The 13,109-nt window shown below is 37.7% G+C and overlaps 1 protein-coding gene across 1 annotated transcript in view; it reads right to left on the bottom strand.

Annotated features, from left to right (window-relative positions):
* Positions 1-13,109, bottom strand: part of FBN2 (fibrillin 2) — a 248,313-nt gene that overhangs the window by 40,953 nt on the left and 194,251 nt on the right. Inside the window, exons 37-45 of the mRNA XM_006764368.2 lie at positions 9,395-9,556; positions 8,647-8,715; positions 8,087-8,212; positions 6,837-6,962; positions 5,847-5,999; positions 3,521-3,589; positions 2,576-2,701; positions 2,267-2,392; positions 1,453-1,578 (exon numbers count right to left, since the gene is read on the bottom strand). Coding sequence (XP_006764431.1) covers positions 1,453-1,578; positions 2,267-2,392; positions 2,576-2,701; positions 3,521-3,589; positions 5,847-5,999; positions 6,837-6,962; positions 8,087-8,212; positions 8,647-8,715; positions 9,395-9,556 — 1,083 coding nt within the window. The remainder of the gene's footprint in view (positions 1-1,452; positions 1,579-2,266; positions 2,393-2,575; positions 2,702-3,520; positions 3,590-5,846; positions 6,000-6,836; positions 6,963-8,086; positions 8,213-8,646; positions 8,716-9,394; positions 9,557-13,109) is intronic.

The following is a 13,109-nucleotide window of genomic DNA, read 5'->3' as shown; positions in this document are numbered from 1 at the left end:
GGAAACTAATCTTTTGAAACACTAAAATAATTTTGTTCTATTAAGCATTATTAAACACTCCTCCAGACATCTGTAAACCTTAATCTAATCAGCACAACAAAGATACACTTTAGGTCCTAGCGTTTATGAATTCGTGAAACCCAAATTGAAGAAGTTGATTAAAACTCAGTATCATTAGCTTTCAAAACAATAAAATTAAGAGAATATTTACAAGGTCATTCTCATATAAGAGACCCGATTTTCTGGACTATGAATTTCAGCCTGCTGAGACTCCTCTACTGTGCAAAAAAGATACTGGTCCTTAGGAAGGAAGTGTTGTTTAAGAGAGGTATTACCAAGGAGTTTACCTGACTTTTATCCTGGGTGAATTGTTAGGATTCAGGGCAGATTTCTCAATATGAATTTCTGAATCATAAATCTCATATTTTTTCTTAGAAAATCCTGTTCTCTAAGAGCACAGCCAGGAGAAGCATGTATAAGCAAGCATTCTCAGAATGTTCCTGCCAATAGGACCAGATTCTGTTTGTCCTTTGAATAACCATCTCCTGGAGAAGTTTCCTAGGGACAAGTCCATAGCAGGGCCCTTAGGAGGCAATGAATGAAGGAAGATTTTCCTGGTGGTCCTCACGGTGCAGCAGCTGTACCATACACTAGTTCTGCAGTTCTGAAATCTGACTTCACTCTTCATACAGATAGTATCTTGAATACCCAGAGTAGATGCACAACTTTAGCTTTCCTAAACTGAGAACATGCTAATTATAAACCGTCAAGTCATAATTTGATTTTCCTCCTTCAAGCTCAAAGCGTGGAGAACTCTTTCTGCAGAGCCAGGGCCAGTGGCTGACATCAGATTTAAAGAGTTACTCTGAGTTCCAAGACATCCAGCCATCTGTTTTTGAAATCTTATTAACCAACAGCTCAGCAATTACTTACTAAACACCATTATTGCTTAACTAATCATTACATTGGCTTCTGTTGCTTCTAAAAAATGTCTTTAAGAGTTAAAACACAAACGAAGCAGATAAATCCCATGTGTTCAATGATTTTGGGAAAAAGTGTATGCATATATGCATGTATGTATGTGCATGTCTTTATAGTCATTTCAATACTGTCACTCTTACTACTCCCTTTTCTTGAGTGGTACCAGAAAGGGTGAAGGACAGCTGGTACTGCACTGACTTCCACATGACCCCGAGTGTCCCAGAGCCCAGGTTAAACATGTGAAAGACATCTGGGGGAAAAGGTTGGAACACTGAACCAAGGAACATTTGTAAGCAGTGTGTCCCTGGCTTGAAAATTTTATATTGAATGAAACCATAAACAGTTTAGCATAGTTAACTTTTTGCAAGATTGTTTCTTATAAAGACATGTTAATTTGGCAAGTGACCAAACTGTAATCTCTTCTCGACGCTCAGCTCCATTTCACCCCTGGAACGAATGTTCTCCTCTTACCCATGCACATGGTCTGGTCCTGAGAAGCCTTAAAGCCGTTGTGGCAGATGCACTGGTAACTTCCTTGCAAATCAACACACAGGCCATGACTGCAAACATTAGGAATTTCTAAACATTCGTTGCGATCTGAAACAAAAATAAGACACGTTACACGTATCTGATTTTTATTAAGATTCCTTCATTTCTTTCACAGGCATGTTTCTATAACCTGTTATTAATTATTAAAGATAGTCTGAAAATGAACCATGACAACAGCTGAATCAAAACAAAGCAAGGCTTTCAAGCATCCAAGACTCTCTCTTTTAAAATCATGCAGTTTTTATATGTTGATTGCTATCTCGAGGATACTATTTTATTTTTGGGTCCAATCCTAGGAAAATCCACTGAAGAGACCTCTTTTTTTAAAAAATATATTTTATTGATTTTCCACAGAGAGGAAGGAAGAGGGATAGAGAGTTAGAAACATCAATGAGAGAGAAACATCGATCAGCTGCCTCCTGCACACTCCCCACTGGGGATGTGCCCGCAACCAAGATACATGCCCTTGACCGGAATCGAACCCGGGACTCTTCAGTCCGCAGGCCGACGCTCCATCCACTGAGCCAAACTGGTTTCGGCAGGGACCTCTTTTCTGAACAAAATAACCTAATGTGTATGGTGAAATAGGTTCAATATTAATGAATGAATTTACCAGGAAAATCCAAATTATTTTTGGAAATATTTTTTTATAGAAATGCACACACAACTTTTCATTGTAGGAAATCTAAGGAATGCAGTGCTCAGCGCTAGAGAATGAAATTAGTCTCCTTCTTACCCACACAGGCTCCGTTGGGTGAGAGCTTGAAACCCGCAGCGCATTCGCAGCGGTAACTGCCAGGACTATTAATGCAGTCTGCGTTTCGCTGGCAGAGATTATCACCATTGCTGCACTCATCAATATCTGGAAGACCAACGATTTCATTATTGCATTAGTATTACATTCACTTAACCATTTGGTGATCAACTTCTACACACTGAGAAAGGAGCTGTAAAAAAATGACTAAGCTGTCTAAATCATAAACTGTCTACACCATTTATGTCTGCCAAACTTACTTGGATAAAGGTCATACATCATTGAGATTACCTTCACAGACCAGGAGCAGATCATTGTAACTGAATCCAGTAGGGCATTCGCAGCGGAAACTGCCAATCTGGTTGATGCACACACCATTTGCACAAATGCCTGGAATCTCTTTACATTCATCAATGTCTGAAATTGAACAGATTTGATCAAATATATGTCGTTCTGCTTAATGTACTTACCACAGAACCTTGTATAATGCCATATGTACACTGGGATGCAAACTCACTCAGTGTCACAGAAATCAATTCTATACTGGGATGAATGACTTTGTGCTTCATAAAAGCATACAGACTATAAAATACACTATTTCCTTTAAACAGTGATGGAAAAATTTAAGTTAGCTGATCAAATATACCAAGTGCTTTTACTGTCAATGTAGCAAATGAACTTCCTGGGGAATCACACCTTCTCTTCAGGTTCCATGATAAAGAAAGCTATGTTTTCTTAATTTTATGTACTTTTGTATATATGCATTGCTAATAGAGACTTAAAATTACATTACTTTTATAATCTTTGAGGAAAAGTAGAATGAGAAATAGAAAGTACATTTAAAAGGAAGGAAGAGATACAGCAAAAATACAACAGAAACTTAAACATATATGTATGAAAATAACAACTAAAAGTTAAAATAGGGAGGGTTATTTGGAATCCCGCAATGTAATGTTCATGAATAGGAAAACTACAATTTTAGCTTGCTTGACATGTATGAAATCTTGAGATAACCACTTAACTATCATAACTTAATCAACAGACTATGTTGATACAATACCATTATTAGCACTTGATTAGATTCTGTAAACGTGCTATCTCTTCCTTGTCTCCCTATATTATATCAGAATTCAGATTATTACATTTTATGGTACCTCAAACTTTAAAGACATTCAATAGAATTTTACAAAATGCTACATAGATGTATTAAAATGAGCATAATATGTAAAAACTCACCGACAGCTTTTCCTGTGTGAATGTCAAAGGTGAATCCAGGAATATTTCCACATATGGTTTTAAAGTCAGCTTTAAAATACAAACAAACCAAATTCACTCTTAAAATTCTCAAACTCCTTCAAAATAACATTTTACATAGTAACACTTTCACTGCCAAATATCTTATATTATTCACAACCAGACATTTTAATTTCAATTATATTTATTTGCAAACAATACCTGCTCATAGATCCAAAGAGTAGGTCTAAGCATTCTTTACCATTATTGTTATTATTGTTAATTGTTATTGTCATCGTTAACTTTTTAATGCTGATATTAGAAGATAAATCATTATAAGATAAAGTATATACTTTAGGCACATAAATTATTATTTTTTAAAATATATTTTATTGACTTTTTTTACAGAGAGGAAGGGAGAGAGAGAGAGAGTCAGAAACATCGATGAGAGAGAAACATCAATCAGCTGCCTCCTGCACACTACCTACTGGAGATGTGCCCACAACCAAGGTACATGCCCTTGACCAGAATCGAACCTGGGACCCTTCAGTGTGCAGGCCGACGCTCTATCCACTGACCCAAACCAGTTACGGCCATATAAATTATTTTTCTTTTGATATGTGGGGCTCTAAATGATTCAATTTATATAGATTGAAAAACCAGAGTAGAGTACAAATTTTCAAAAGGATTACTCATTGCACCAAGGCATAGGCATAAAAATAATTCTGTGGTGGTCAAGTGGGTCAATAATGAATAATATATGAGACATAAATTTTGTCTTTTTTAAAACTTAAGTGTCTATTTGTTAAAATGTGAAAACTGAGGCATCAAAAACAATAAATCTTGAAATAAAATAGAGAATATAAGAGTTATTCCTATACATAATTCACCAAACTAATAGAAATTAAAACAAATTCCAATTTTTAAGAAGCAGGTTGCTACCCATGCCCACTGCTACGCACATGAGCAAAACTCTTGGAAAGAGTATCAGGTAAAATATATACAGCATACTATATACTCCAAGTGCTATCAGGGCAGTCTCTTTGTCTATTTCATCCACCATGCATCCAGAAGATATAGAGAAGCACATAACAGATGGTTTCTAATTGCCTGGAAACTTGTGAACTGTAATTTATATATATCACTTCGCTTAATCATCCTTATAACCATATGAATTAATTACTGTCATTGTTGAATTATTGGTCCTATTTTATATGTGAGGAGTCAGTTTCAGAAAGGATAAATAATCTATATTAGGTCAGACAATAAGTGGCAGAACTTTAATTTAAACATAGACCTTCTCCCAAACCTAAGCTCTTTACTTCCTTTTATAAAAAAAAAAAAAGTGCTATTTCATTCCCCAAACCAATTGTCAATTTCTAACTGATGGAGTTTTTAAATTAGAGACTTGTAAAACGTTTCTATTAGATTTTTCAAAACACAAATATGGCAAGATAGGGTTAAGAAAATCCATTTGCCCATTGAATTTTAGCCACCAGAAAAGATTCCATGTGTCACTTTTTATCAAGTCTCATTAATTTTTCACCATTACATTCAACAAAACATTTCAATACATATATTCTAAGTAATATCTGGTAACAAATGCATAATCATTGTTTTACATTTGTTCTATTGGATAAACTAACTCTTAGCATCTAAAACTATTAAAAATGAACACTTTCCAGGTAATAAACAAACTGAAATAGGCAACAGTTTAAAGATAATTTTTTTGCTTGTCTCTATTTTCTTTCAAAAGAATCTGTGCTTGTAAAAAACATTTACCATGTAACATCAGTTCTATTTTCTGCCTAAAAATTTCAGAAAGTTTGAGGGGGGGGAAAATGCTAAAGATTATTTTGACAAAAAGCTGCTTTTCTGTAAAGTTTGCTCAAATCCATTTTTTGCATATATTTCAAAACTGAACTAAAAAAAAGCAACACAAACACCTTACGGCACTTGGTAGAGTTTAAATCACCACAAGTTTTTCATCAAAATATTACATCTTTCAGGTCTAGCCCAATGACACAAAGTAGGTATTCAATAAATATTTGTTCAGTGAATAAATGAAGAGTTAACCAACACGGTATAAGATAAAGAATTTAAACGGACCAGTGCTGTAGACATGAACTCCAGCAATGGGGCTCGTTTTCAGGATCCAGACTCCTATTCAACAGATAGATCAGAATTTAGCGTTTCAATCCCAAAGAGGGCCACTTGGGCTTCTGAACTGAGCATGTCTGGTTTTAGTATGTTTGCTTTTACTATCCTGCCATCTATATTCGTGTGCCACTGATTTGGCCGTCGGCAGAAGCAGGAGCTATGCGCTTACCTGTTCCTGGTGTTGGGCAAGGTTCACAAGGTTTGTTCCAGGCTTTTCCCACGTTGTATGTGCAGCAGCACATCCTCTTTGTCACATTAAAAGGCAACTCATTCTCACAGGTGGTTCCATTATAGCTTCGGTAGCAAAAGCTTTTTCTCATGTCTACATATAGAAAAACGATAAGCCAACCAATCATATCAGCAAGCAGCTAATAATGAAGCCTACGCACCTGGGTATGCCAAACTGTCACCATTAACACAACTCTAAAGAGTTTCTCAGTCATTTAGGGGTATCTTAAAATAATTCTTTAAGTTGAACATAAATCATTTATAGGTTAACATCTCTCCTGTTTTTAAATAAGGGATGATTTCATTTCTAATTTTGGGGGGAAACAAAGTTAATAGATATTTGTTTCTACATTTAAAGGTATTTATTTTAAAAAGTACTACATATTAAATTTTAAATGTTCTCATTTGTAAAATAATGTTCACTTTACAGAAATGAAAAATTAAAATTATTTAAAGACATGTAATTGTAACATTTGATGAAATTTTCTACTTCAGACTCATTTTTAAAAAAATGAAACAATCTCTTTTTTCTTTTTAGCACTAAAGTATAGCTGATATACAATGTTATATTAGTTTCAGGTGTACAACATAGTGATTCTATATTGATATTCCTTAGGATGTGATCATCCCATGTTTAGTAACCATCGGTCACCATACAAAGTTATTACAATGCCATTGACTATATTGCCTGTGCTGTACATTACAGCTCCATGACCTATTTATTTTATAACTGCATTAAGGAGTAACAAAAAAAATGTAACTACACAGCCTAAGTTCAAAAACATGATACAGAGCCAGAAGTTTGTAAGACTTTGAAATACCTGTTCATAAAGATTTAATTTCCATATTTTATGCAATAATTCTGAGATATAAGCATCTTACATGGGAGTCACCAACTGTGACCTAATTAATCTCAGAGACCTTTACATACCCATGCAGTTGTGGCCTCCGTTGACCTGCATGTATTCAGGTGGGCAAATGCAGGTGTAATTTCCCAGAGTGTTGTAGCAGGTCCCAGGCCCACACACACCAGGATGTGCAAAACACTCATCAATATCTAGAGTAGGCAAGAATATCCATTAATTAAGATATTTCCACACAAGTCTTTATTATTTAAACTACTGAACAAAAGCATAAGGTGATTCCCCAAAATCATATTTTCATAAAATTCAGAATTTAAAGCAATTACATTGAAAATACTTCAAAATACGATGTATCTTTCTTTAAAAGAAACAACCCAATATTAAAAATATATAAATGATCAAAAGAAATTATTTCAAAGTGGCAGAAAATAATTTCAATGGCACCTGCATTTTTTTGATTGAAATTTCATATTCTTCAAATGGAATTGCTTTAAAGCGTACTTTCCTCTTATGTCATTTAAACTAAATTTTAGTGTCAACTTTAAACTGAATCCAGTTAGGAGGGCCTTTCTGTTCATAGTAACCTTCAAATTAGTACACATTAAGAGATTCTAGAAGCCATGCAATTGCTGATTGTTCTCCTTACTAAATCATATTTCTTCCAGATGTATTTATCTAACATGTTCCAAAAGAAAGGTTATAATGGAGATGTTTACAAGTTTAATGTTCATCTTTAGAAGCCTTCATTGGTACCATCAATAAACATTGAGATTTACCTGTAAGCCAGGACTCATAGCTACAAAGATAAGTAAGCTACAGACCTTGCCTCAAGAAGCTCCCAGTCCTGTGAGGAGATGGCCCCCTAAAAGGATGACTGTGGTGCCAAGTGATAAGTGGGGGATGGAAGCAAGAAAGGTATCTGCAACACCTTTGAATTTCTTCATAATGGTCCAACGTGTAGTCCAACATATTAAAATTACTGAAAAATATTACCTTAATAGTCTCATTCAAGCTCACCTATAATCCTAATTAATATTTGCATTAATAACTTATTTGATATTGAATATCTTCACCCTACTCTGGTTTTCCCCATTTATATTTAATTAATCTATTTACTCAGAGAAAACCAATAGTAAATTATTGCAAATGAGCTGTGAATTTATTTATCTAGCAGCATTGACATGAAAAGAAAAAAAGCTATGAACCCGTCTCAACAGATACTTGGATAGAATGTGAGGATGGAACCTTTTCCCCAGGCCTGATCAGGAATTTTGTTCTAAACAGCGCTGACTGTTTTTTAGGTGCAGATTCACCTCACCTTCACAGATGCGGGTTTCCTCGCTGAGGTAGTAGCCCTGTGGGCACTCGCACTGGAAGCTCCCGAAAGTGTTGATGCAGTTTCCTCCCTGGCAGAGACCTGGTAACTCCTGGCATTCATCAATGTCTGCACAAGGGGAGATAGCTCACTTACAACAAAGACCATCCCAAAGGACAAGAGTTTCTGTTAACGCTTCCCAACACTCCATGTGCCTGCGTGAATGCACACTTAGACAGCAGGTTTATTCTGACCATGGAGATTCTTGGCTTTGTTGTGGAATTTTGCTATATTCTGAGAAGTTTTAAAGTAAGTTGGGGATTATTAAAGTTGGGGGATATCAGTAAAGACAGCTTCTCTGTGGAACAGACACAAGATCTGCAATGGGTCATATCTTTCTGACTTCAAGTTGTTATTTAGCATCCTGGTAATTGACTGTCCGTCTGTAATTTTGCAAAATAATCTTGTTGGGATTGCTCCACAACTTTTTTTTTAACCAGCTTTTCTCTAAAGTAAATGCTTGACCTTGGTTACAACTGGGTGAATAGTGGAGCTGTACTCACCTTCTAAAATGATTGTGATGGGGTTAGGTCTGAAGCCCTCACCTCCAGGACACAAGGTGTAATATTCAGCTACAAAACAATGAAAAAGAAGAAATCTGACACCGGTGTCCAAGTGGCTGAGACAATGAACAGGGGAGGTATCTACAGTTTCCTTAGTACCTTTTCAAATACATTTCAAAGTATATTACATTTTACACAAAATAAGATAATTACTTCATAAGTGACATAGACAGGATAACAAAAATCATTTGTTTTTAATTGAAGAAAAAACTCCTTTGCAGACAATTTATATCACCACTTTTTTGGCCAGTAAATAAAAACTCAGACTTGACAATTGACAAGTTTCACCTATGTCCCTATCAGAACACATGTTTCAACTTAAGGCATAATAGGATTGACTTCAGGAATACAACACAGCTCTGAACCTGAACTAGAACAACCTCTGAGAAGAACCAGAAATGATCTAATTTATGGATACCATGGAGAATTGATATTATCACCATTCATATTGGATTGTGGTTACAATTATTTTCTTTTTATCATATCATGAAAAACAATAAGAAGAGGAGAATTCAAATTCGCTTTATATAAAATACTCTTGGCTGGTTTCAGCATAATCATTGAAGGTAATCCAAAGGTAAAATTTTGGCCCTCACTATTTCTCCCATCCCCGGCACAAGAATAAAATTGCAACTAGTTTTCAGCTACCAGAGTTTGTTCCCTTCCTCTTCTTCAGCTCCATACTCACTGCTATTGACAGGGGGGCATGTCTCGCAGGGGTTTCCCCAAGCCTTCCCTAGGGAGCAGCAGCAGGAGGAGCGACTGACGCCCACCCCAATTTCGGTGTTGCAGGACAGGCTTCCGTCTCCTCGAGGACCGAACTTCAGGTAGCAGTTGCCCACGCGGTTGTCTGCAGAGCAACATAGGAGCTTAAAATTGCCCTTCACGTAGTAAGAATTCCTTTTAAGAGAAAGATCACTCAACTGATGAAATTCAAGCTCTTGTACATTAGTATAAAAGGTTCATTTTCATCCTCAGTACAAAACAATCTTTTGCATAGTAAAAAAACCTTACTAGAAATTTTAATAATAACTGAATCCTAAATAACTCAAATTTTTATTTCACATTTTGTTTTGGTTTTGAGGATACAGTATATATACCTGAATGGTCCTATGAATGCAATGAACTGTCAGCTCTCATGCACGAACCCAAAATGTATTCATTTTGTAAAAGCTGATTCGACATTTCAAACACATCTCTAGTAGGTTCTAGCTTATCGTAACTGCTCATTCTTGCATCATTAAAACACATATCTAAAGACATTTCTGAAAACTTTGACAGCTCATAATTTTGTTGATGAGAGGGCAGCTGTTTTCTTTGCTCCACAAATGGACCTATTTTCACTTTCAAAGAATCAATACCAATTAGATTCATCAATGATTTCCTCTATTTCTACATGGCATATTTCCTTCCAATAACCCTGTCTAAACACTTGGCTTCACTATTTGTCTATCTAAGAATCTATCAATTAAATTTTGGATATGGGAGAAATAAGAACCTGAGATGATTCAGGTTCTTGTGCAAATACTGCATGTTGAATTTCTTACTGACTAAGAGACAAAAATACCACATTTCCTTTGTTTATAGAAACATATAGTTCACCCATTCTTTGATTCTTGAATGTGAAAAATTCCATGTAGGATATCAGCCTCTGAAGACTCATAGCCTGGCATTTTGCTTATATGATCCATTTCACCTCTTTAGAATCCAGACTAGAATGCTGGTCTCTGTTGAATTCTTCTTCTGACACATCTAACAACTGTAAAATGTTTTCCACTGTCAATTTTCTTCTTGCCATTATGGCCAAAAAGTGAAAACTTCTAATTTTTCAACTGGTTCAATAAATGCTCAAAGAAGGCTCAAAATATAATGTTTCCAGTCTTCTTTTACACCTTCTTGAAAGGTGATGTAATAATTCCCTTGGGCAACACAACAAGAAAATTGAAAAATGATGCAACAGTGACATTTTATTTCACTATTGTATCATCCTTCTAGGTGACACCATCATTTCCCACTTTAATAATTTTATTCTTTGTTTTTAGCATCATTGGGCATAACTAATGAGTAATGACGAATAAAATGGTTCAAAACAAAAGAAAAATAATATCACTAACATTTCATTTCATGCAATTTCACACTTATAAAAGGGTCCAGTGAACCATTACGGTATTTGTGAAACAGAATGAGTCTTTATTCTTTGGAAAACCTCTAAGGAAGGATAAAGCTATGAAGTATCAACCCATATAAACAGAATTGCTCTAAAAAGAAACTAAAAAAAGAAACTGGCTATATGCTGACAGTTAATCTGAGTACCGCAGTCCAAACTCTGCAGGGCTGTCCTGATCTATACTTCCACCAGCAGAACAGAGGGACTTTTGAGGTCGCTGAGACCAACACCGCACATTACCCAGTCTAATTGTTGAATGTCTATTAGATGTAAAGTAATACTTATATAATTGTTTTAATTTGATTTTTCTTTCCCTTAATAGTTTGGGGTATTTGTTTATGTTTGTTACCTTTTGGAGTACTTCCTTTTATTGGTTGCCTTTCCATAGCTTTTGTTTGCTCCAAGAAAGCTTTTAAGAAATGCGGAGGCTCCAGTGACTCCGTTTCTGGGAGCAACGCAGGCATCACAACAATATTAAGGTTCCAAACGGGATTTTACTGTACAGCCTGGGTTGAGAACCACTTTGTGAACTGGGTTGTTGCTCCTTCTGTGACTCCTTTCCTCACGCTCCTACCCCTCACTCCACTCCTGCTCCTCAGCCTCGTTGCTGTGTCTCCAACACCAGCATTCTCCTGCTGCAGGCCCTGTGCAGTGGTTGCTCCTTTGCCTTGAAGGCATCTCCTCTCAGAGGTCCAGTCAGTTTGCTCCCTCCTTTAAGACTCTGACTCTCCCATGCTCCAAATAACAGCACTTATCCTACAACTACCTCCAGTGTCAGAATTTCTTCTCCCTATGTCTGTCTCCCTGCCACCAGAATGGAAACACAAAAGCAGAGAATTTGGTTCCTCTGTTCCCTCTGCAGCCCCTAGAATAGAAAGCATTCAATATTTACTGAACAAATAATTCTGAAGGAAAAAGTCAGAACTTGGAGGAGCCATACACCATAACTCAATATATTCTCTAAAATTTGTAAACATATAAAACACAGCAGCAAACATTTCCTCCACATACTGCAAGGTCTGTAAAACTGCCGCTGAAGACAGCGGGCAGATTCATACTGAAATAAGACTTTTCTTTTCTTTTCTTTTTTTTGTCTTCTGTCAAGAAATTCTCCAGACCACTTACTCCTCTAGTGAAATGCTCACTAAGGCAGATGTCAAAAGCTGAACAATCCTATCTAATAAAAGAGAAACATGCAAATTGATCATAACCCTGACACCCTTCCCATTGGCTAATCAGCAGGATATGCAAATTAACTGCCAACCAAGATGGCGGCCGACAGCCACGCAGCTGAAGTGAACAGGAGGCTTGCTTGCTCCAGAGACTGAGGAGCCAACATTCCTGGCCTGCCGCTGCTGGGCTCTGAGCTGCATTCTAAGAAACAATGTTGCAATTAAAGAAACTAAACAAGCTCCATAGACCTGCTTTCAGCTGCCAGCGGGCTCAGAGCCTTGAGTTGCAGTGATGGCAACAGAGTTTCAATTATAGAAGCCAAACAAACCTAGAAACCTGCTTTCAGCCCTCAGAGCTGGAGCCGGCTCTCACCTCCAGTGACAGCTATAGAAGGTAAATAAATCCCAGAATTAAAAAAAAAAAAGAAAAAAATGAGAGGCTGGGAGCTTAAGTTGCCCTCCAGCCTGAAAACAGCTCTCAGGTCCTCACCCAGACTGGCCAGGCACCCCAGTGGGGACCCCCACCCTGAAGGTGGTGCGGGCAGCTGAAAATAGCCATCAGCCCCTCATCCAGGCCCTGGGCCCCATGTGCAGCCCTGGGCAGCGGGGCATAAGCCCTGCCCCCAGCCGGGACCCCTGTGTGCCGCCGGAGCCCCCAGCTGGGACCCCCGTGCCACCAAAGCCCTGCACTGCTAAGCCCTGCCCCCAGCCGGGACCCTATGACTATTGGAGAGCAGGAAAGTGCCACTGGGCCCTGAGTCACTGTGGTGATCTGGCCATTGGTAAGTAGAAAAGTGTGGCCTGTAGGCAGCCCCCAGCTGTGCCTTCTCCCCGGTCGCCATGAGGATCCAGGAGCAGGAAAGCAAGCCTAGCCTGCAGGCAGCCTCAAACTTTGATTGCTCCCCAGTTGCCATGGTGATCCAGGAGCAGGAAAGCAAGCCTGGCCTGCGGGCAGCCCCAAACTTTCCCTGCTCGAGAGTCGCCATGGTCATCCGGGAGTAGGAAAGCAAGACTGGCCTGGGGGCAGCCCCCCGCTGGGGCTGGTCCCTGGCCATCATGGGGAG

This window comes from Myotis davidii, unplaced genomic scaffold (genome assembly GCF_000327345.1).
Source record: "Myotis davidii unplaced genomic scaffold, ASM32734v1 scaffold159, whole genome shotgun sequence".
Lineage (NCBI taxonomy): Eukaryota > Metazoa > Chordata > Mammalia > Chiroptera > Vespertilionidae > Myotis > Myotis davidii.
This window is presented reverse-complemented; position numbering and strand designations above follow the sequence as displayed.